The following is a 24,516-nucleotide window of genomic DNA, read 5'->3' as shown; positions in this document are numbered from 1 at the left end:
AAACGCAATTCAGTATTTGGTTGACATTTCTTGATGGTTTGAAAAAGATTTGTTTTTACATTTTACCATACTTTTTTATGTTACAAATTGGATTTGAAATTTAAAAACTATTAAAATTAGGTTTTACATGTTTAAACTTAGGTATGTAACTGAATGCCTTGTGTGTCTGCCTTATCAGCTCATTTGGAACATAATCTGTTTGAACTTAGTTCACAAGTGTTTATTTTGTAGTAGCAAATAAACTCATACTGTGTGTTTACCTTCTCTACCAAAAGATTTCATCAGCCTTTGCTTTTTGAAACTTAACCTAAGTACATGAATAGGTAGAATAAAATTTTAACAATTTTGGATTAAAATAGTTATATATAAATCTACCTGATTATTAATAGAGTATTTTAATATCACGATTTGACATTTATTACCACTGATTACCTCTCCTTAAAGTTCTTCCTTTGTCTTTTATAACAATACTATATTTTTTATTTCATTTTTAATAGCTTTGCCTTCTCTGACTTTCCTCAGAGGAACTGTAGGACCCTCTGAGTTCAGCTTTAATTTTTCGGTTGTGCAGGCCCTCTTACATGAGTCAATCTAACGTGTTTCACCTCCCATCAGTATACAGATGACTTCCCACTCTGCATTCTCTTGGTCGAGCATGTTTTCACTCATTTCCATTGTTTCCCTCGCAGGAACTCTGTCCTGATCAGTCTGCTTCAGGCTACTGCTGCTGCCTTTTTCTTTTTTTTTTGCTTTCCAACTTCCTTATTGAGATATAATTCACATACCATAATCACCCTTTTAAAGTGTACAATTTAATATATTCACAGAGTTGTAACCATCACCACATTCTAAATTTAGAACATTTTCAGTATCACCACAAAAAGAAACCCTTACCTGTTAGCAATGACGCCTCATTTTCTCCCTTTCCTCTAACCCCCCCCCCCCCCCCAGCCCTAGGCAACTACTAATGTACTTTTTGTCACTATAGGTTTGCCTAGTCTGGACATTTTATACAAATGCAATTATATAATATGTAGTTTTTTTTGTGACTGATTTCTTTCACTTTACATATTTTCAGGGTTCATCCATGTTGTAACAAGTATCTTTATTGTCAAGTATTCCATTTTATCTACTCAGCAGCTGATGGATATTTGGGTTTCCACTTTTTGTCTATTATAAATAATCCCACTATAGGGATATATGTTCTCATTTCTCTTGGGGATGTACTGGGAATGAAATTGCTGAGTCATATGGTAAATTTATGTTTAACATTTTGAGGAACTGCCAAGCTGTTGACCAAAATGGCTATAAATTTCTGCACATCTTCACCAGCCCTTGTTTTACTGTCTTTCTTTCTGATTATAACCATCCTACTGGGTTTGAAGTTTTTCATGGCTTCAGAACCAGGAACTTTAGGAATCTCCCCTGGGCTCTTAGTTTCTTAGGTGGCTCAGATGATCTTCAAGGGGTCTCTGAGTTGAAATTGTATGCAAAATTGTGAGTGTTTGCAAATATGTATTTTTTCTTTAAAGGACAATTACCTTCCTTAATTTATCAAAAGAATTTATAACATAGAAATAGCTGACAAACACTGAATCTTCAAAATGTGCTTTTGTCATTCTTAACTTTGCTTCTGTCTAATCTAGTTTTATCAAAAGTAGTTCTGGTCTACAGCCATGCCACCCTGAACGTGCCCAATCTCATCTGATCGAGAGGAAGCTAAGCAGGGTCGGGCCTGGTTAGTACTTGGATGGGAGACCACCTAGGAATACCAGGTGCTATAGGTGGGGGGGTGGGAGAAGTGAGCCTGTATTATCGCCTGTATCAGTCATCTGGATGCATAGTGAAAATGCAAATTGCTGAGCATTCTCCTATATCTATTTAATCGGAATACTTTGAGGGTGGGATCTGCATTTAAACAAATGCTTCAGTAATAATTATCATATTAAGATTTATCAAGTGTTTACTGTGAGCCAGGTACTTTTTAAAGCTTTTTATATATGTTTATTCTTTACAGTAACTGAAAAAGAGTACTGTTTTTCTCTATTTACTGCTGATGAAAATAAGGACAGGTGAAAAGTTATTTTATGTTTTCACAGCTAGTTCATTACCAAAATTGGGCTTCATTATTGAGAAGTTTGGCCCCACAACTCAGACCCTTGATTAACCATTATGCTCATTTGCCTTTCAAGACATCGTTCTAATAGATGCTTGAGAATCACTGGCCTAGTCCATTAACTCTAAATTAAAACACCTATTCTCCTCAATCACTGTTTCTCCTCACCTCCAGAACTTAACTCACCCTCAGAAAGCCTTCCATGACTTAGACATGCATCTGTTCCTTTCTCTGCATATGTATCTAGCTTGTATAGTATTTGCTTATTAATATAATATGTTATTTGTTTTAATATAATTCTTATTTTCACAGCTGGACAGCACATTTCTCAGTAGCAGAGGCTTCACCCTCTCTTTTGTCTTTTTACTCTGCTTAGTCTTTAGTAAGTATTCATTATAGTAGATGTTAGCTGAGTACAGGGAGAAATGATAACAGACCAAACATTTTAGTACCCTAAAAGTTTTTAGATTTTGTCATAGCATTTCACTAGAATGATTGGATGAGATAGTGCTGCAGTACTTAGAGACTTGTCCAATCTTGAGGAAAGGACCTCAAATACTAGGAGGAAACTACATTTCTCATTGGAATTTTGTGTATGAGTGTGTGTGTCCAACATCTTTTTTTTCCTAACATCTTATTTTTTATATTATATATATATATTTTTTTTTAATAATGTCTACATTTTGTGAATTCTTATCAGTTCCCAAGAAGTACTAGAATAGAATTCCATCAGACCTATTGATCTATAGGATTTGGCTCCACTAACTGGGGATTGTATTTACTAGTAAAGACAGTAAAATGGAGGCAGTTGAAGGTGAGAGTAGCATGACGATATGAAAATAAATGTAGAAATATACATTGTTATATCTTTAAAACTTGTGGGAAATAATCTAAGTGGAATTCTTTTTATTATCACTATAAATCTGTTATCAATCTTCTGTAATTTATGCTATGTCAAGAAAATCAACTTTTCAAAAGTAAGGAATACTGACCAGAGCAGCATAACATATTATATTACAAACATATGAGATTTAGACTCTTAAGTTTGCTGTACAAATAAAATACCAGACCTTGAAAGACATTTCTTTCTAAATAATATTTTTCTCTTGCAGGGTGATCTTGGAAAAAGAAGGGCCTCGTTCCTTGTTTAGAGGATTAGGCCCCAATTTAGTGGGGGTAGCCCCTTCCAGGTAAAAAAATTAAGTTAAGCAAAATTGTAGCGATCTTTCTTGTTTCAGGCTTAATAGGGAAGATGCTGAAGATGCTGAAGTCAAGATGGTAAGGATAAAGCACTATGGTGTAAAAAACAGACAGGTATCAGTAACCATCTAAAAGGATTGGCAGGTTGCACCATATGACAGTGCAAAGAAACTCATAGTGAGATCATCGTGAAACAGTTTTTGCACCAGGTTTAAAAGGCAAAGAATGAACTAAAGGAACTAGCAGTAAGAAAGGGGAAGATCTGGATTTCTAGAACTAACCCTGTTTTTTGGTTTATGGGACAAGGTAAGCAGACAAAATGGTTTCATTCCCTATTAGAAAAGCCGAAAGGGCCTTAATACATTAACTTGTCATTTTTCTCTGATACGTTTTTATCTTAGATCGACTTCTTCCATGATAGAATGCTGTGCAGAGTTCACATTCTGAGTGAAAATACATACCCAGCTCTCTGTTCCCAAACAGTATACCTGATCCATGTCTCATTGTTTATTGGATTTCAACTCTTTATGGACTACTTTCTCTCTTTTTAAAAAAATTATCCAAAATTTTATCTTTATTGTAAAGACTGAAAAAAATGTACAGCATAAAGCTTCTAAAGCTCAAACACCACACCTCTCTCATAATTCACCATACACTTACTTTTCTCCCTATAGAAACCATCATTAATAAATAGTTTGATGTATAGCCTTCTATTAATTTTTCTGGACATCAAATGTGTAATATGTCTACTTATCATTTATATAAATTGAATCATATTAATTATTTCATTCAATTGTCCTGAAGCTTTTCCATAAAAATGTATAGTTTTTTAAAAATTGCATAATATGACTATCCCATCATTAATAAGCATTCCATTACTGTTAAACTTTTAGATTTATTTCCAGATTTTTGCTGTTGAAAACGATTTTATGATCTTACCTATACCTTTATCTTTGAGTACTTAAATATATTTTTTTAGGATAGTTACCTAAAAGTAGAATTTCTGGATAAAAGGGCATATGCACATTTAAAATTAATGAATATTGCTCAACTACCTTCTGAAAAGGCATCCAATATTTTTATTCCGAAATAGTGAATTAGTTGCACCAGGTATTACCCATTTTTGCTATTATCCATGTCTTGTAATAATTGTCAAATAGACCAAATATGATTTTTCATTATTTTAATATATATTTGTTTAATTTTTGGTGCAGTCTCACCTCCTTATAATTATTTGTATATCTCTTCTGTGAATTACATATGTATATATCCTTTGCCAATTTTGTCATTAGGATGCCTTTTAGTGTATTGAGTTCTAGGAAAGCATTGTTTATTCCTCTTCACAATTTGGCATCATTAAATGTATTCTATTTTTTTTCTTTTTCGTAAAGCAGAATGTTTCATTTTTAATTATATTAACCTCCCCTTTCCTAAACATATTTAAAAAGACACAACAGTGAGATTCTCCCTATTTATACTTGTCTGTCTACTCTGTCACTTATTCAACAGATAATCAGGATTGTTGGGAAGTAACAAGATATTTGATATAGCAAGCAACTAATTCAGTGCCTGGAAAGCTAAACAATGAGGAGGTAGTTGGGATGCATAAAGTAATAGTAAATTAACGGGAAATATTTACAAATGGAATGGAATGTTTACAGATATTGGAAAATATCACCTGACCTGATGGGGCTGATTTCTTTTGGAATTGTTTTGTTTGTTTAATGATACTATGAACTATTCTGTGTATAGTATAAATTAGAATATACCACAGTCTCTCAGAATTGTTTAACATATACTTTGATCAGTTGGGTCAGTTCTGACTTTCTCTCACCAAAAACAAATATGTATTTGGAAGTGCTTATACCATATTTCTTTAAGTGTATTTAATTTAGTCTTAGCATTACGTAAGCCTTCCAGCTTTACTAATATGTTTTCAAAATTTTATACAAATACTTTTTGTTATAGTTAGTTGCTGTCAAAGTATTGGGATGGGGGAAAGGGGTGTCTCAGGATGCTTTACATTTGAGTTTGTCTTTTTCTTAATGAGTTGATACAAAAAATACTACAGGGCCTTCATGGGAAAAGTGTAAATTAACCTGATGTTACATGAGAATGTAGCTAAGACAATATTTTTAGACTTCTCTGCTCTAAAATTATAAAGATCAATTTACATGTCATTTAAATCTTATGAATTAAGCAACATGCTTATTACTAAAGTTTAAATCTTTATTGTAGAGCAATATACTTTGCTGCTTATTCAAACTGCAAGGAAACGTTGAATGGTGTATTTGATCCTGATTCTACCCAGGTACACATGATTTCAGCTGCAATGGCAGGTATGAATATGTGATATTAAAAAACAAAATTTTCTGAAAACTAGAGACTTAATACTGAGTTATGATTAATTTACATTGTAAAGTTAAGACAATGTGCTTTTCATTATTTAGCATCCACAAATGTGGTTTTTATTATGTTTTTTAGTGTGCCATAAATTTAATCAGGGGTTATATGTAAAATCTGTTTCAGTTGGCATTTTGTAATTAGGAGTTTTGGGTAGCCTACAGGTAATATAATATTTACATTGTCTTGTGTAGTTCATTGAATATTTAGTGATCACTTTTGATAGTTTTAAGAATCCAACCATAATTACACTATAAGTTATGGAGCTGTAATTTACTCTTCTCTCCTCAATTTCTGTTAGTGCCTTTTCCCTTTTTGCTGCATGTTTTGGCTTCTGTCTGAAATGTGCCGGCAGTTCTTGGTAAAGTATTCATTTTGTCCTGTGCTCAAATGCTGACATTTTTGTGAGTGATGTATTACTGATAATTCAGTTACTATAATGTGTATATTTTGAAAAATACGTTTGGCATTCCACGTAAATCACACTAGATAGCACTCGAAATTTAGGCACTGGCTATCTGTACATGCTCGCTATAAAATGTTTCCAGGAATAATTTTATCATCATTGAGAGTATATATAATTCTGAATTTAAACTACCAGTCCTGGGGCTCTCTCTGCACTGCCTTAAAGATAAACTGGAAGATTGGTTTGACCAGTCTCTTTCTGGAATCATTTGTTGCTATGCATGTTAGACAAAGCCATGACCTTTGGTTCTCAAAATTGTCTACTGTTTTCTGAGATTTATTCCATATGTAACCATACCTCACATTTCCAAATTATGCTGTGACTTCGTAAAGCAAATTATATCTACTTTCATCAACTGTTGACCAATTAATTGTCAGTTATATGCTTAATGAGTGCCTTAAACTGTTAACCATTTTCTGTTTAGAAATAAAGTGGATCAATTTGAACCATATACTTAACGAACTAAGTGTAAGTTTGAAATACTAATTTTTGAAAGGTTAATAGCCATATATAATAAAGGTCTAGCATATTACCTTACAAAATATTTCAAGGTTTTTTATATTTAGTAATTGTTGACTAACTCATTAAAATTTTAAAGCTGGAAGGTAAAACCTTAAAGATCAAGGTAGTGAAATACTTTTATTTACTGATGTGGAGAGATCTTGGGCAAGTTATATGATTTATGTGAACCTCTATTAATCCTTAGAATGAGTAGGTGGTTCTACATATATTTCGATTTTGAGAATGAGTTCTTCAGTACCGTAGAGATCATCTAGTTACAACTAGAATTATTTTTTAATGTACTTTTTACAGATTTTCCCTCCAAACATTTCAGTTGGTATAAGGTAAAAGTTAGTAGCTAATTTCAAACTATATAATCACTGTATTAGGATCTTTAAGAATGTATTTCTGGATTACCAGTGTTTATGTTTTGTTTTTTAACCCCAGAAAATTATAAAATATTAATCTTTCTTTTTTGAAAGAATTAAAATCAAGAAAGTAGATGAGCAATCATTTGAGGATAGTTAAATATTCAGTATTGCAAATTTAGAGTTTCAGAATATCTTAATTCCCACTGGAACATTTTTTTCATTAGAATATCTCTTCAGAATTTATTACTATATTTTATCAATTGCAAAGAATTTCAGTGGAATTTTTATTTTGCACTTTTTATGTTGTACAAGTATTAACTTTATCTTTTTTTTATTTCTATGTTGGTACTATTTCCCAACCTTGAATTCCTTGAATTTTGGTTAATTAATAGTTTCATACTTGTTCAGAGATTATTGCACTGTACACTTACTGTGTAATTTGAAAATACTTCTTCCATTTCTTTGCAGTTACATTTTTTCTGCGAATTGTGCTTTTAGAGCTTACTTGAACTGTTTATGAGCATTAACACTTAGCATTGTGGTTTTCATACATAACTACATGGTTGGTGAAACTGAATGGTCCCATGCAGACTCATTAAGGTAGAATTTTGCCTCCTTCAGTCTTGAAATAATCTGGACCAGATTGCTCTGGTTTTCTTCAGGATCATATTTAGAGGTCTTATAAATACGAATTGGGGGTGCAAAGAGCTTAGAGGCAGTCATGTGAAAAATCCTTTTTTAAATGGCTGTTCAAAAAAAAATGCTAACCTTGTCACCTTAGTATCTTGAACTAAAATAGACAGTGATACTGCCTGCAAGATTTTGCCACATCAAGCATTACACAAAGAATTTAATAACATACCTTGTACATAATTTTTATTTCAAGTAACCTCTCAGTTCAGTTGCATTTTGCATTTTATCCATAAGAAATAGAGTGTTTAGATACCAAGTTTTTTTAATTAAAAGAATAGTTTATTTAAAGTGGGTCTTATTTTCATTTGTTGTAGTGTTTCAAGGGACTACTATAAGAGTTTGTAAACCTCTAAGTTTGACATTGGAATTTTTTTTCCATTGTGAGGCTATTTAATCAAATTAAGTGATGTTGACACTTCATGTTTTACCTGCCTTTTTTCTTTCCTATGTACGACGTTTGTCAGACTAAGTAAATCTTAGCAATTGACAGTATTTGTTTTGTCGAGGGTATTGTGTGTATTTGTTTAAATGAACTTGCATATCCCTCTGTATATACCTAAACACAGATGTGTGTACAAAAAATAATTTTTTTCTTTATAGTAATTCTCAATTTTAAAAAGTTTTTATCTGGAATGTACATACTTTTATATACAGTATTATAGATTTAAAGGAAATGAATTCTGATTGGCTTCGAATGAATTTTTATTGGCTTATATATTCAAACAGTTACAGCTCAAGTTTTTTTAAATACCCATAATGTAATCGGTTAATATTTCCTAGATACCTAGTGGGTTTTATTTGCTTTTAGCATTCACTGTTATTTTTCAAGATATAGTTTTCTATTTGACTTAAAGTTTATTAAAGTTTAAATTTTTACTCATTAAATAGAAATTTTGTCTTGTGTATATAAAATATTTTTTATTATCATGTTTGTCCATGGCAGCTCATTCAGCCAGATGAATGGTTGAACCAGATGTTTTATGTTTGTGTGTAAACATTCTTCCTGTTTTTTGTTTTGTAGAACACAAGAAATTAAATACAAAATAACCCAAAATATTTCATAAAAATGGATGTGCAATATTACTGGCCATAGTGCAAAAGGTGAAAGGTACTACTGTAGCAACATATACTTTATTTTTTTTTTAAAGATGATAAATAATTACAAAACGGAGTTCCTCGAATATTCTGGGTGGGCTTTTTTGTTTGTTTTTTGGTTTTTTTTTTAAGTTTACTAAGTAGGCTGATGATTAAAGAATGGAAAATTGTGATTTCAACTCCAGTCATGATAGACAATAATGGTAGGAAAATGGGATATTTTAATTCCCTCTACAAATATTTTCTTAGAGTCTCCTTTGACAAGGTTAGCATTTTTTTTAAGGCAAAAGTGGTCTTTTAGGTAAGTATTTGGACTCTGAAACTGCTGCAGATGGCAGAATTTTCAGTACTCGGTGCATTTTTTTTAAAAAATTTATGGCCCTTACTGATATTCCTTTTTCTTTTTTAACTTAAAATTTTCAAAAAAGTTAGATCTCACCGTAAATATTCTCAAATCCTCCCAATGGGATTCATTTTGTACACATGTTTCTGATGAGGTCACTGCTTGTTGTTATGATACAGAAAAGCCTGTGTCTATTTTAGGCATTTACTGTACATTTCTCCCGAGAAAAGAGTGAGATCGTGTCATCTCATGCTCCCCATCCGCAGGTCACTTCCTGTAGAAATATGGACTAACTTAAACCTCGTGAGTACTGATCTGAGCATCTCTTGCAGACTCTAGTTATAAGAAACACCCCCTGGGAATTTATAATAGCTGTGGAATTAATAGAAGGCGGGAAATGAACTTTTATTTCCTGAATTTGTGTGTGCATTATCTGAATAGTTTATATAACTTTAATTCTAATTCTTTTATAATATTCCTTTTAGAAGGAAGAATGGGTTAACCTTTCAGTCATTATGCAATAACAGCCTGGGGTCTTCAGCTTAGCCATATAACTTTGACCAGCAAAGAATTTGATAACAGTATTTAAGATATAGTTGTAACTAGTATCATACCATCCTACAACTTTAAAAACTAAATAGCTCTTTGCTTAGAGTAACATTTTAAAAGTCTAATAGAATGCTTTCTATTCTCTTGTCTGTTGATACTTGACTTTTTTCTACTATCTTGCAGAAACATTGATCTTAATACCTATCATTACTTTCCAAATAAATGGAGGAAAAGAATATATGGGATCTTAGCTGTTTTAGTTTTAATTAGTTTTTTTTTAGTAGTTTTAATACATTTGTCTTAGAAAGTTATATGGGCTTTGTTCTTACTAAAGAAATTAATTAAAATAAAAAGTACTAAAAATGCAATACTACAGGTATCACTCACTTAATGAAATAGACATTTTCAGCAACTTTAATATAAGCAGAATTTCTGTTAATCTGTTTTTTAATTGGTTTACATTATCAGATGGAGTCTTAGATAAAGCAAAACTTAAAAAATGTATTTTAAAGGTTTCTTAAAACTTTCTAATAAAATACTAACCATATTACTAACAGTGTGGCCAATATACTACCACTTTGCTTTAACTGACTATGGAGTAACATTAATTCTTAACCTGCAAGTAGATCCTACATATACCTCTAAGTCCGTTTTAATGTGGGTACTCAGAATATTACTATAAATTAGCATATTATCAAAATGTCACAAAATTTAAATACCAAAATAAAAAACTACAAGAAATTTCTAAGTTTCAGGGACACCATTCCCAGCACTTTTGTGTATGTTTTTCTTAGAAGAAATAAGGAAATATGTTTAGCTTTGGCTTTTTGTCAACTTCAAATTGCCTTACCATATATAATTCAAAGTTAATGATAAATTTTTGTTTCTTCCCACTTGTTTCATTTCTTGAATTAATAGATTATATTTTTCTAGATTTTATTAGCCTTATAATGTCTAGTGTTACCAGAGTGTCTTCGATAAGAGAATGTAGTATAGCGTAAAATTCAAAGATCAGTTTTAATTGGTAAAAGATCAATATCTAAAAGCTGTGGGATGTTGCCTAGATTCTTTTAACCTAATGGTTTGCTGGCATTTAGGCTAGTGTCTTTATTAAGAGTTAGCTTATGGGGAGAGTTGAGCCAAAATAACTATAGTAAGCAAAAGTAAACAACTGTAATAGTTATATAAGGATAAAATGACAACATTATCTCACCTAAATTTTAATGTGTTCTGTTCTATAGGTTAATTAGTGTCTGGAAATGAATTTTAGTTAAGTGAGAAATACCTGTTGTTTGCTTCTTGTCATTGTTTAATATGTACAGTGAATAATTAAAATTACGATTTATGGGTATTTCGAAATTTTATTTCTAGTAATATTTATAAATATTTATTGTAATATTTTAAAGTTGACATATATGGGCTTTTTTCAGCCTCTGAGGAATTTTGTGGCTTAAAATAAAGCCTGGGTTCTAAGTTTATATTTTTGTAAGTAGAACATAATTATTTTTTAAATACTTCGATGTTTGTCTTTTCAAATAAAGTATAGTAAATTGAGATTTTCTAGGCACAGTTTTTTTTAAGTTTGATATAAGAATTCTCAATTTCAGCCTTTCTAAATTTAATAAAACAAATATTTTTTCCTTAAAATTTCCACAGAATAATTAATAAAAACCATTGTGAATAATGCAGAATATTTTGTTGGTTTCTGGCACTTAGTGGCTTTTCACTAATAAACCCTTAATATTGCTGCACAGACATGTAGCGAACACGTATATTTAAGTTTAAAAATAAAGAATCCTTAAATTAGGATATCACCAGAACACTGGTGTCTGGTTCATATTTGCCTTAAAATAAAATTTCAACATCTTTAGTTTGACTTTTTTACTTAGAAAAATGAGGTTCAAGAGAAGGGGGAAAATGCTGTATAACTTTATCCTCACTAGGCCATGCAAGAAAATCTTTTCTGGACTTTTAAATTGATTTTTTAATTGATCTGACAGTTTTGTATTTTTCTCTTTCCTTTTACCAAGAATACATGCATGAAAAAACTTTATTTAAAAATGTTACTTACAACCTGTCCAACACTTTAAATTTTTATTATTTAGAACTGATATTTAGAATATGTAGTTTTAAAAACACTTAAGTGAAAAGGAGACAATATAATAACCATTACAAAATTACTAAAGGAGTTATGAAATCAAACTTTTATTCCATTTATCTTGCTTGATAGATTTCAATTTGAGCATCCCTTTGTGAAACATCTGGCTATTTCTACAGTGTTAAAGCGATGAATTAAGGGAGGAAAATTTGGGTTAGCTAATTTTCTGATATTACAGAAAGGAAATGAACCTGTGAGACTAAATTCCACTTTGTATACAATTTAGTGAAATTATTTTGCATTTGTTATATACCCATACTAGCTTTGAAACCCAAGAAAGGTTTATGATTGGTTCTGTACTATATTTAACTTAAAAAATAAGTTATCCCTAATGTGTACCACAGCATTCTTGTTTCTGAAAGTACTAATATTAAATGTACTGGTTATAGTCCACCCTTCTAAAAATAAAGTGCTTGACCTGCTAGTATTAAAACAGTTAAGATCCTTAGATATTCCTGCATGTAAATTTTCATTGAATTTAAAGGCCAATTCAATAAATGTAACTTGATGTAAGTAGTTCTATGAAGTTTGGGTAGCTGATTTTAAACTTTCATAAGCAATATATTAAAACCTTGCTTCTTCATATAGGTGAAGTGGGCTTCATAAATTTCGATCATCAAGAATGCATTTCATGTTGCTATTTTTTTATAACACTAGGAAGATAGAAATAAAAGATATGCACTAGCCTAGAAACATACGGTTCCAGAGATCTTAATTTACTACCTGGAATGAGCCATCTTAGGTGACCATCCTTCGACATTGATAATAACACAGTACTTTAGTTTTAAAGTAAACAAGACCTACCTCTACCTTAGGTTTCTCTCTTCAGTGTCTGTAAAAGTGAGAGGGGGTTCCAGTTTGTAACTTTTTGAACTTCTGAGTTTTTGTATGTGTTTAAGTAAGGATGAAAAATAGATTTGTCCTATTAACCCTAACAGAAACCTTACCTCTGTGATACCATTATTTTAACAGTATTAAATGTATGTTTATATATTCATAAGGCCAAATAACAGTCCTTTCTGTTATACAGTCAGCTTAAGATGAAATATTAGTAAATACTGACATATAGAATCCATTTCGAGCATAGTGATTTGTGATGTTAATTGGACCCCAAGTAGTGATTGTAGTTTGCATGCTAAAAAGCCCTAGAATACAGTTTTTTTATATTTGTAGAACTGGGTTTCTGAATTTAGTTTAGAGAATAGAGGGTACCCAAGAGGATTTTCTGCATATGTTGGGAGAAATATTTTTATATAGTCATATTTTGCTCTTAAAAGATTATCTTTTAGTCATTATGATCAGAATTTGAGAATGTAGATTGGAAATAAAATACAAATGTTCATGTTTGTATGGATTTGTAAAATAAAAGTGTAAAGCATACATCAGTTAATACTTTAAATATTTATGTGCATTTTTTAATATAGATTTATATAATTTTTAAAATTTTAAAGTTAATAGTGTATTCATTTTTACCAGAGTTCATTTTAAACATGTTTGTTTAGGTTTTACCGCAATCACAGCAACCAATCCCATTTGGCTTGTAAAGACTCGATTACAGCTTGATGCCAGGTATGTTATTTCATTAAAACAAAACTAAAGTTGGTTTCAACTAATTTTTTTCTGTAATTTATATCAGTGAGATTTCAGTGCCAGCTCTCTAACCACGTTTTCTCTTCTTTTGCTGCTGAATTTTTGTTTTGTTTTTGAAACATGGAAAGCAAAAATGATATAATAATTGGTAATATGAGACTTCAGGGAAGAAAGTGTATTATGTGTTGTGTTTTTAAATAGAAGAAGAAGAAAGAAGAATATATTAACCTTAGCCCAAGCAGAGATTACATGATTATAATCAACCTCCCAACAGCCAATAACCCATATGATCAACTAGCCTAGGCTGAATCTTTATGGATCGTTGCTCAAATTCAGTAACCTTATATACAATAAGTCCTGGCATGGGATTTTGCTCTCATATATTCATAGACTTCATTTTTTACCACCAACTACTTCTATGGTAGCAAGATTCATTAATTCAGTAAATCTGTATTGAGCACTGCTAGATTCTAGAGATATACCAGGAAACAGTGGGAACCAACTTTAAATGAGAATAATCAAGGAATGGCTTTTTGAGCCTATTTTAAGCAGAGGCAACAGTCAGTGCAAACCACCCAGGTCCTAAGTTTAGGGCCTTTGACGTGTTCTGGGAACTGAGAGAAGGCCAGAAGCAGAGCAGCTAAGGGTTTTACCATCTCAACTTCTGTTGGCCTTTAGGATAGAGGATGGGAAAGGTAATACTGTTAAGTCGAGAGTTGATCCTATCTGGTATATAATAATAATGTTAATAGTTTTGAAACTATTTTAGTCTTTCAGTCTGGAGTATACTGTATAACAAATTTCCACAGTTTTTCGTATTTTAGGGTTTGAGAAGTGTTCTGTCTTTTAGACTATAAATAAAACTGATCTAATAATTAGCAGTTATGCCTGATTAAATATCTGCTTTCCACATTCTGTCATATTGAACTGTATATTATTTGGAAACTTGAAAAGAAATGTATAATTCTTCTTTCACCTGGAATAATTTTTAGTGAAATCTTAAGTATTGTGGCAAAACTCAAAACTTTATTTCTTGAAGCCAAACATCTGAAAAGTGATAATGATAGATAAAACAACCCAAAGGTTAAGAAAGTGTAAGATGCCAGTCTATATTATACTATGAACTACCAGGGCTATCCTTCAGTATATTCTAGGGTAGATTTATATGAGATCCAGGAAAAGCATGGCTTTAAACTCTTTAATATTATTTTTTCACTTATTATAATTATAACCCAAGCCAGCACAGTTTCTTAGGCTTGGGAGTAGGGAATGGGATGGTGTTAGGATAGTTGTGAAATGTTTATTTAAAGATGCCAATTTTAACACTGATATCAAGAACAGGGCAGATGTATTTGCATGTTACCCTTTGGGACTTGCAGCTCTTTTAATTTTGTAAGAAAAGATCTGATGGCAGAGACTTAATTTCAGTTGGTTGCAAGAATTATTCTCAACTAAGAAATTATTCAGTGTCATTAGTTGAGGACAATCATTAGTTCATAAATTTGGAAGAATCTGTAGGTTATCAGGTAGGTTTCTTAGTTGTGGTTTTATTTTGTCACATTAGAAACAGGTTATGCATAATTGATAAATAAGTAGATTTTCTACTTCTTTCCCTATGGGTAACATTTAAACCCACTATAGATGGGGTTCTGTTGAGGGAATCATAGTGTAAGGTAATACATATTTTTACAAACTCAAAATTATATACTTACGTAAGAAGAGATGCTGTGCCTTTAAATAGCACTAGGGGACATTTTCTTGGGCCTAATATTCAATAAATACTTGAGAATTGTAGAGATCCTCTGTATTCTTGTATTCGCTAGGATACTGAAATAAAGATATGACCATTGTCTTCAAAGAATATTAGGAAGTTTTTCTTAAATTCACCAGGCCACTTTTTGGGAAGAACTAGGTGGGGTTGGAAGAATCCCTCAGGTGCACAGAAATTCAGTTAATCCTGTTCTTTGCCTCTGTGATGTACTGTAATCATTGGCGTCTCAATCATTCTTTTTATATGTAATTAAATGCAAAAGAAATCTTCTCAACTTAGAACTGGATTTAATATAATGTTGAGTGTTTTTTGTTTGTTTTGTTTTTATCTTGAGCTGTGGTCACAGTATATTTGGACTATAAAGGATTTCGTTACCTCTACAGTACAAATTTCAATGAGGATGTGAAACTAAAGATTCAGTGTAGTATATTTCGCATTCAGTAAAATAAACTACTTTATGTTACCCACCTAATATGACAAAGTTTGGACAAAGAATAGGAAATCTAAAATGAATATTTTTAAATTCTGATTTCACTTCTTCATACATTAAAGAGAATCATTCTTTATTAAGTAGAGTGGCATATGTCTACTATATTTTATTTACTTTATTTAAAAACCTGTACTACTTTATTTACATTAAACAGATTTTTCCGTTTTGCTTTTCAGGAATCGTGGGGAAAAGAGAATGGGTGCTTTTGAATGTGTTCGTAAAGTGTATCAGACAGATGGACTTAGAGGATTTTATAGAGGCATGTCCGCTTCATATGCAGGCATATCAGAGACTGTTATCCATTTTGTTATTTATGAAAATATTAAGCAAAAACTCCTGGAATATAAGATTGCTTCTACAATGGAAAATGATGAAGAGTCTGTAAAAGAAGCATCAGATTTTGTGGGAATGATGCTAGCTGCTGCCACCTCAAAAACTTGTGCCACAAGTATAGCATATCCACATGGTAAGAGGAGTTGAATTTATATAATGTTCTATTAATTCAGAAATATTCTCCCACCCCAACCAATAGATGCCTTATTATTAGAGCATTTATAATTTTACTGAATTTCAGTATAACAAAATACCATTCTTAGGAATTCCTCATAATGGAATTAATCTGTATAAGTAATGTAAAGCAGTTTTAAGAGGTCAGTATATGCTGTTAGTACTATGGTGGTGATTTATCATGAGCTCTGGACAAATTTTACCCTGGAGTCAGTCAGATTGCAGCTGGGTGACTGGGCAAGTTTTTATTTTATTTTTTTTAAAGTGTGGATGTAGGTGGTATACTAGATACTTTGTATACATTATCGCTAATCTACATAAAAATGCTGCAAAATCTAGGTATGCTAGAATATAACCAGAACTGCCTTCATTTTCAAGTGGGAAATGAGAATTGTTAAAATTAACTTGCTTGAGGTCGCATAGTTTACTCAGTGATGGAGCCCAAATTTGAATTGAAGTCTAATCCCAAACACCAAATGATTTTACCATCATTTCGTGTTGATGAATAAGTATATATAAATGATTTATTTCTGCGTTTAAGTTTTACAATATCAGCTTGTTTCATAAATAGCTAAGAAAATCACTTAAAAATTGGTCTGCAACATGATGAGGGGTTTTATTTGTTGTTTGGTTGTTTTTTTGTTGTTGTTGTTTTTGTTTTTGTTTTTTGTAACTTTGTTGACTTCCTAAGTGTAGCCTTTGATTTTGGTGTGCTTGAGGTTTACTTTGGTTTGGGTTTTTAATTGAAGTGCTTCACTTTTGTCACACTCGTTATTAACATTTATATTCACCTTTGTAAAGCTAAGGCTCTGTGGTTAAAGCTGTATCAGGAAAAATGAAACCGGTTTAGGAAATATTTGCTTTAAAATGTAATTTGTGAATAAAACCAATTCTAACCAAGTTGGACTGAGCTTACCCCGGTTTTCCTGAGGGAAGTCCTAACTTCTTTAAAAGAAGTCACAGGAGGATAGTGTCAGCAGCATTGTTTTAGGTCCTGGCCTCCTGATGGAAGGATTAGGATGGTGGCCTGCTAAGGTGAAAGAGGTTTGGAGTTTTAAGTATCCTGTCCCTTCAAGTGAGATGGCGTATTACAAGAAGTACAGGTTATAAACAATATTTTGGGTTGGAATGTATAAGTAGCATGAATTATTAAGGCAGGACATGAGATTGAGTGTTAACATTTCGTAGTGAAAATGGCTTTAGGCCATTTCTCTCAGGCCTATCAAGAATAGTGTATTGAAAAAGTCTGAGAAATAATGAATGTGAAAAGAATAGTCTTTGGTTGGAAGCTCTGAATTCTGGTCCCTTCCTCTCCCCTCAACTGACAAAAACCTCTCAATGAAAAATTGGACTAACTGTAATCTTTAAGATCCTTTTTAGCTTTAAAATTTTATGATTTTTGCTTAGTTCCTTCCTAGATAGGGCCTTTTAGCTGGCAGCTTATATTTTTAACATTTTCTACCTCTTCTACATGAAATTTCATCTTGGTATGTGGACCGCATTGTGATTAGATTACTAATTCTTTTTTCTCATTGTAAAGTCCACTTTTTAAAAATCTTTCCTGCTTGTTTTTTACGTATATTCATTTTATAACGAGTATACATGATTTTAGCCAGCTATCTTAGAAGTTTGGTGGTGGTGTAATGTGACTGGGTTCAGTAAGTTACACATTAAAAATCCCTTCTTTATCCTAAGCCTATACTTGAAGGTAACAGTATTAGGAATATATAAAGATATCACTAATGTTTAAATAAAATGACTTTAATTTTTTTCCTAAACAGAAGTCATAAGAACAAGACTGCGTGAAGAGGGAACAAAATATAGGTCTTTTTTTCAGACACTATCTCTGGTTGTTCAAGAAGAAGGTTATGGGTCTCTTTACCGTGGTCTAACAACTCATCTGGTGAGACAGATTCCCAACACAGCCATTATGATGGCCACCTATGAATTGGTGGTCTACCTACTCAACGGATAGCAACATCAGGCTGTCATACTATAAAGAGGGAAGACCAAAAGATTACAGTGGACCATGGAGTATCGAAGCCAGCATGATGGACAGAAGGAAAATGATTTGGGAACATGTAACTGTACCTAAGTGGAAGTTGGTTTTAGGAATTAAAGTAATTATAATCACATTACTTGGTCTTTCAGTAATGTGGGGGAAAAAATCTCAGCTCCCTCCATGCAAAAGCCTTTAGAGGCACTCCTTCCTCAAAATTGCCATTTTCTCTATCATCTATAGGCCAGACTTGCATTTTGTTTATGGCAGTCATGTTTATTCCATGAGTATTTTTTCAGTCTTTTCAACAAAGCCATCCCTAGTTATGTGCTATACTATAAACTATCCAAAGATAGTATTGACAGTCATAAATTTCTAATTTTGGGTTCTATGTAATTCTTGTAAAACAACAATAATATTGAGATCCTCAGTATTATTTTCACATTTCCTTGAGAGGATCTGGCTCAATATTTTAAAGTTAATTATTTAGCATTAGTCACTGTTTTTGACAGCTAATGACAACTAATGAAATAGTGTCTAAATATCTTATATGTTTTTATCTTTAAAATCTTTTGGTTGCCATTGCTAACAGGTGCTTGATGTTTAGCATCATGTGGACACTTAAATTGTTAACATATCAAATTCAAATGGTAATCATTTGGGACAAAATAAACCAGTAAAATGTTGATTTTGGGCCATTTCAGTAATTCGAGCATGTCCTCATCTTTTCTAAATTTATGCAGTTGTCTTTTCAGTGATTTACTAGTTTTGAATTTGGGTCATCACATATCACACCTAAGTATCATTTTCTTAAAGTGGAAAAAATTGACCACTTTTGTATCTATCTCTTTTGCTTTCACATTAAGAATTTGAACATTTGAATTATTTTCAGAAGATCTGTATAGATTGCATTTATTTTGTGGAGAAAATGGTAATTTTCAGCTTTGCCCTTAAAAGTTTTTTTCTTTAGGGCAACATAAATATCTGGGGTAGTACAAACATAGAAGAGGGCCCTCTGTTGTCTGATGAGCAGGTAATGATCCTAATTGACTTAGATTTGTAAATGAACAAACTGCTTTTGTAAAGAAATGTATTCTATCCTAATTTCTTGATGGAAATCCATAGAAAGATTCAAGATAATTCAGATTAAGTGTGCTAACAGGATATAGCTTTTACATTTGGCTGTTGAATTCAACTGCACCTTTTAATACTTTAAATGTATTATATGTATAGCCCTTATGAAGATGTTGGCTATAATTCTATTAAGAGACTTTAGCTTATGGATGTTGCTATACTGGTATAAAAAACTTCTACAATTAAACTCCAGCGTGGTACTCATTTCAACATACAGAACTGTACATTTCGTGCAATGGCTTTATCTTAAGAGTGACTTTGTGAACGCACTTTGTGGCCTTTGGGGGTGGTTAGAAAGAATAGGGGAGAATTCCACATTAAGGTTATTTTTAAAACATTGGTCATGTATTAGGCAGAAACAGTATTCATAACATTTTTCTGGGCTTTAGGTATGTTGTTTTGGAGATCTTTAATATAAATGTTTTAAGTATTCTGTGTACACTGTAGTGACTTAACAGAAAATTGTAGCATGTCATTGCAAGCTTTCTCTGCTATCACCAATGAAACACAGTGCCCTCTTAAATTTCCTCATCTTCTAACTTTCTTATAATCAACAGTAGCTGGACGTTTTTGAGGTGCTTTGATTGAAATTAAAAACATTTCAATCTATTTGGAGACCAAAGGCAAATTCAGTTTCATCACCTTTGGGATTATTCATAACTTTTATGGTGAATTTCAGCTTTGACATTTATTGTGAGGATTATGCCAAAAAATAATAGCAGGGGTTTCTAACTTAAATCTGTAGAGAAATTCTCCATCTGTAGTGCTTGCCTTTTCAGGTGCCACTTGTACTGCCTAATACAGTGCCATTTGCCTTGTGAAGATCTGTAAATATTAGTTATATTGAATGTAGGACAGAAACTCTCCCTAACATTATGATCTCAGTACCCCACAAATGATTAAGAACGATGCGAAAACCAGCAGCTCAGTAACATCTTATTATTCAGTTGTAGCAAATTCATATCAAGTGTCCTTCAAGGATGAACATATTTTCTATTCCTGTTTGTATTTAGCAAGTAAAATTTACGTTGAATTTTAGTGTATTATATTCAGCTTTTAAAAGTGAGTTTTATGTATGTACTGGAAGGAAAGGATCCTAGAGTCTTAGACTTTGTTTCTTTATGCAACAATTGGAAAAGAGCAACATCATTTAATTTTTTTTCCCCAAAGCGCCATCTGCTGTAGTTTTCTTTATGACAGAGGTAATTAAAAAAAGAAAACTATGTATAAAAATTATTTATCAAATTTGTCCCTGAAACATTTCTTAGATCTTTTTTTAATTGATGCAAATGTTTAAAAGGAAAAACATACGTAAAATATTGGACTTTTTTAAAAACTTGTTTTCATCTATTTTCTATCAGATAATGTTTTATTTCTAGTATAGAGGTAGTCGGCACTCTTCAGGTTGATATATAGTTTTATTGTAGAATTTTCTCAGAAAATTAAATTGAACTTATTCAGGTTAAAGCAGTAGATACTGAAAGAGCGTACTCTCCTAGAGCAGCAGATGGAACTCTGGTACTTGTGGCTATAGAAAATAGAAAAATTCCTAAATTTCAAAGTCCAAATCTGAGAATTGCCAACCCGGTCATTATGGGGTCTCATACAGTGATTTTAAATTTAGGTACATTTATTACCAAAGCTTTGTCTTATTTCTTATTATGTATGTAACTTTGTAGAACCAACCTTATTGGATAGGGCCCACAAGTAATTGATTTGTAACTTCAACACCAAGATTATCATTAGATTATTTAATTCAGCCTTTTGTCTCCTAAAACTTAATGCCCACTGTGGAATAGCAGTAGTATATTAGGACCCAGCAGAGTTTGGGTTCAAAATAATGAGTGTTTACTCTTACTGGAGCAGAAACATGTCAGCATTTTTAGGTTTATTTTAAATCACTAAAAATATTGATTTGAACTTAAAGGATTTAAATGCTAGCAGTCTGTACTTTTCCAGCATTGTTTATGCCTGTCTTGTTGTTTACATGCTCTTCTGCCCAGACTGTAAGTATTATAGGGACTTTTTTTGGGCTGGAAAATAATAATAGTTCAGCTTTTCCCTCCTCTAATACTGTTCCTGATTTTAACATTTCTAAGAATAAGATATTTCTGAATGATTTCAATTAAAAGGAATTTTAATTACATAAAAATATTTAATGTACTTTCTGCCCACTTAGATCTCTTCTCTGTCATGCCCTTAAATTTCTCGTTAATCTATATGCTGCTGCTTTTTATGCTACTCCTTTTAGAAAATGAAAATTCTAGGTTTACCCAGTTTTTAGTTTTAAACATTTTGAATGTGTACCCCCGCATATGTGAACAATTAAATTATGACCTATCAGTCGTAGGTAAATAATCAACTTCAAAAGAGTTGATATCTTTGACCATTTATGTGAGGGTTGCTATTGCATTTATGTACATGGCTGTAAATTATGTGCATTTACTCTGTATTTATGTTAACTAGCTGAATTTTATTTGAATTGTTAAAATTTTTAAAATTATAATATGCTTATGAAAATACAGCGTGTTGGTTTTTTTATTAATAATATATCCTAAGGAAGACCAGGTGCTGTAGGTGTTAAAAAAATACTAATAAGGGATTGTAATCTGACAGGGTCCTTGCAATCTGTGAGGTCATCCAAGGGTTGCCTCGCCTAAAAAAAAAAAAAAATAGTGTATCCTAATATTTTGGTATGGTGAGGATATAATCACACTTTCTTAAGATTATGTATAGAACAAAAGTGCATTGCCATTTTCAAATTAAATGTCAGGCTCCTATCTGCTAGACCTAATTATATCTGTTAACCAAAAGGTCAAATAATATAACTATCTCATAGCTCAGTAAGAAATTTCTGTTCTATATTTTCCATAGGTTTATTGATTTTTCAGTCCTGTACTTTTCACATATAAAAACATGCAGTTTGTAAAGAACATCTGAAATTGGAGCCAAATTAGGTTATTTGATATCTCCCTAGGTTATAATGTCCTTTTGACATCAGTAGCTTTTTTGTTGTAGTCTCAGCCTTTAGGAAAGCTAAGAATTTTAAAATTAAAAGTAAAGAGCTGGGAATTTGTTAGAATAACCAAATTAAGCTTCATATTTTCACTGAAATACCAGTAACATAGATATTAAATGTTAAATAGTACCTACCCACTTTACTTTTTATCTATTTTGTTTTTGTTCAGTTTTCCCAAATTGTAGTTTCCATCAATTATCACCCAGTTTTGTAGGTGAGGAAACCAGGACAAATTTGTCATATTCCATTTCTCAAAGTTAACAAAAAGCTGAAATCATTCAGCCTACTAACAGTACTCTTTCCACTGAAGACTGAAATAGTGGGTAGAGTGAAGACATTTGGCAAAGTAGTGGTTGATATTAGCTCAAATGTCTCCAGTCTAAATTGGGTGTATGTGTGTTCATTGCTGAATATCAGGAGCTGTGACAGAATTGGTGAGTTTATGATTTTTTAAGGTTCAAGTGTATGCCTTATGTATACATGTATACAACTGGTAAAACTCAGGCTAAGTAAATTGTAGTTAAATGGTTTTATTTGCTTAATATTTGCATTGCACAAACCAGCTGGCTACCTTAGTATGCCTAGAATTGATTCAGTAGTTTAAATTCATAGAGTGCTATGTTTATACAATGATTTCATGTGACTTCTCAGCCTATAGAGTGGGTGAATAGAGAAGTGATACTTAAGAGGGATATTAGTCACAATTGGGCTTTTTTAACGAGTATTCTGAATATTAGTCTTATGTTTATACTAGGTTTTTTGAATCAGCACTTGGGATGATGCTGAGACAGTTTTTTAAACTTCGTTTGAAACTGTGTGGATTGGCTCAGCATAAAACATTGGTAAATGATGAGAAATAGAGCTACAGATGTGAATTGGAACAGTACAACTGTCTTTGAAGCTGATCTGTATAGAGCTTAGTTTATATCCTGAGGCAGCTGGAGAACCATTGGATTTTCTTTTTTTCTCCAAAGCATCATTGTGACATCATAGAAAGTTAGACTTAACATTAGGTTCAGTTTGTCTTACGTGTGCTGCTCTCAACTGTAGTACCATTGAGCCTCAGGGATGTCCTGTGTTCTCTGGAATTGTTGTAGTGATTGATTCTTTTAGGGAGATCTGAAAAGGTTGCCAGGCTTTGAAACAATGATAGAAATTTGATCAGGGGAGGGGCATTCTTGGTTGAAACAAAAATCAAAGCGTTCTAGCAGTCCAGCAGGAGAAATAACCCATTTTCTTTTCTCCTGGGAATTGACTCAGATTTCTAAACTAGTTGGTAGACCCAGTATTCTAAACCTAGTCTAATTCAAAGGAGCTCATCAAATCCAACCCATCAAAATTTAGTGCTAGACTTGTTTTCTGTTATTTTCGGTCCCTACTCTTCCAAAGCACCTCATAACTCCTTGAGTCTTTCATTGTCAAGATAAACCGCATTTTCATCTGCTACATCGCTTTCAAAACTATCCAATAAGATTGATCTTCAGTGTATGAACTTATTGAAGTGTTTTAGTGGCCTTTTTTGATCTATACTTTTCCTAAATTATATACTGATTTTTGGTTTTGTTTTTGTCTCCCTCACCCCCAATAAGTGTGCTAGAGCAACTGGACATTGGTATAAAGAAAAATGGACCATTACTTCACCATACACACAAGTAAAAATGAAAATTGCAAACCTTCTAGAAGAAATACCTTTGCAACCTTGGAGTAGACAAGGATTAGAATTCACAGAAATGCATTAAAAAGATATTAAAAGTAAAAAAATGCAGCCATGTACTGGAAGAAAATATCCACAATGTATCTGACAGGATATATAATTAAATGCCAAAAAAAAAAAAAAATCTGAACAGTTACCACAAAAACAAATAAACATATGAAAAGGATACTTAGCATGATTAGTAATACAAATTTGAACCAAAAATGAGAAAACACTACAGTGCTCTCCATGCAACAACTAGACAATATCAAGAATGTACAAACAGCTGGGACTCCCATACATGCTGCTGAGAATGTAAAATGGCACAGCTACTTTGGAAAGGCAGTTTCTAAGAAAGCTTAAAACTATATCCTTTCTATAACCCAGAATTATTACTGGGGGAGGGGTGGTTTTGGGA

The 24,516-nt window shown here is 32.1% G+C and overlaps 1 protein-coding gene and 1 pseudogene across 2 annotated transcripts in view; both read left to right on the top strand.

Annotated features, from left to right (window-relative positions):
- SLC25A36 (solute carrier family 25 member 36) overlaps positions 1-18,411 on the top strand; it is a 30,325-nt gene extending 11,914 nt beyond the window's left edge. The window contains exons 3-7 of one of the 2 annotated variants that reach the window (XM_011357451.2): positions 3,229-3,306; positions 5,555-5,655; positions 13,398-13,464; positions 15,923-16,212; positions 18,035-18,411. In XM_011357451.2, the coding sequence (XP_011355753.1) occupies positions 3,229-3,306; positions 5,555-5,655; positions 13,398-13,464; positions 15,923-16,212; positions 18,035-18,228 (730 nt within the window). In that variant the 3' untranslated portion in view covers positions 18,229-18,411. The remainder of the gene's footprint in view (positions 1-3,228; positions 3,307-5,554; positions 5,656-13,397; positions 13,465-15,922; positions 16,213-18,034) is intronic. The other variant, XM_023529096.1, reaches the window with a different exon arrangement.
- On the top strand, positions 1,667-1,787 carry LOC111738159 (annotated as a pseudogene).
- Positions 18,412-24,516: the final 6,105 nt, after the last annotated feature.

This window comes from Pteropus vampyrus, unplaced genomic scaffold, assembly GCF_000151845.1.
Source record: "Pteropus vampyrus isolate Shadow unplaced genomic scaffold, Pvam_2.0 Scaffold35, whole genome shotgun sequence".
Taxonomy (NCBI): domain Eukaryota; kingdom Metazoa; phylum Chordata; class Mammalia; order Chiroptera; family Pteropodidae; genus Pteropus; species Pteropus vampyrus.
This window is presented reverse-complemented; position numbering and strand designations above follow the sequence as displayed.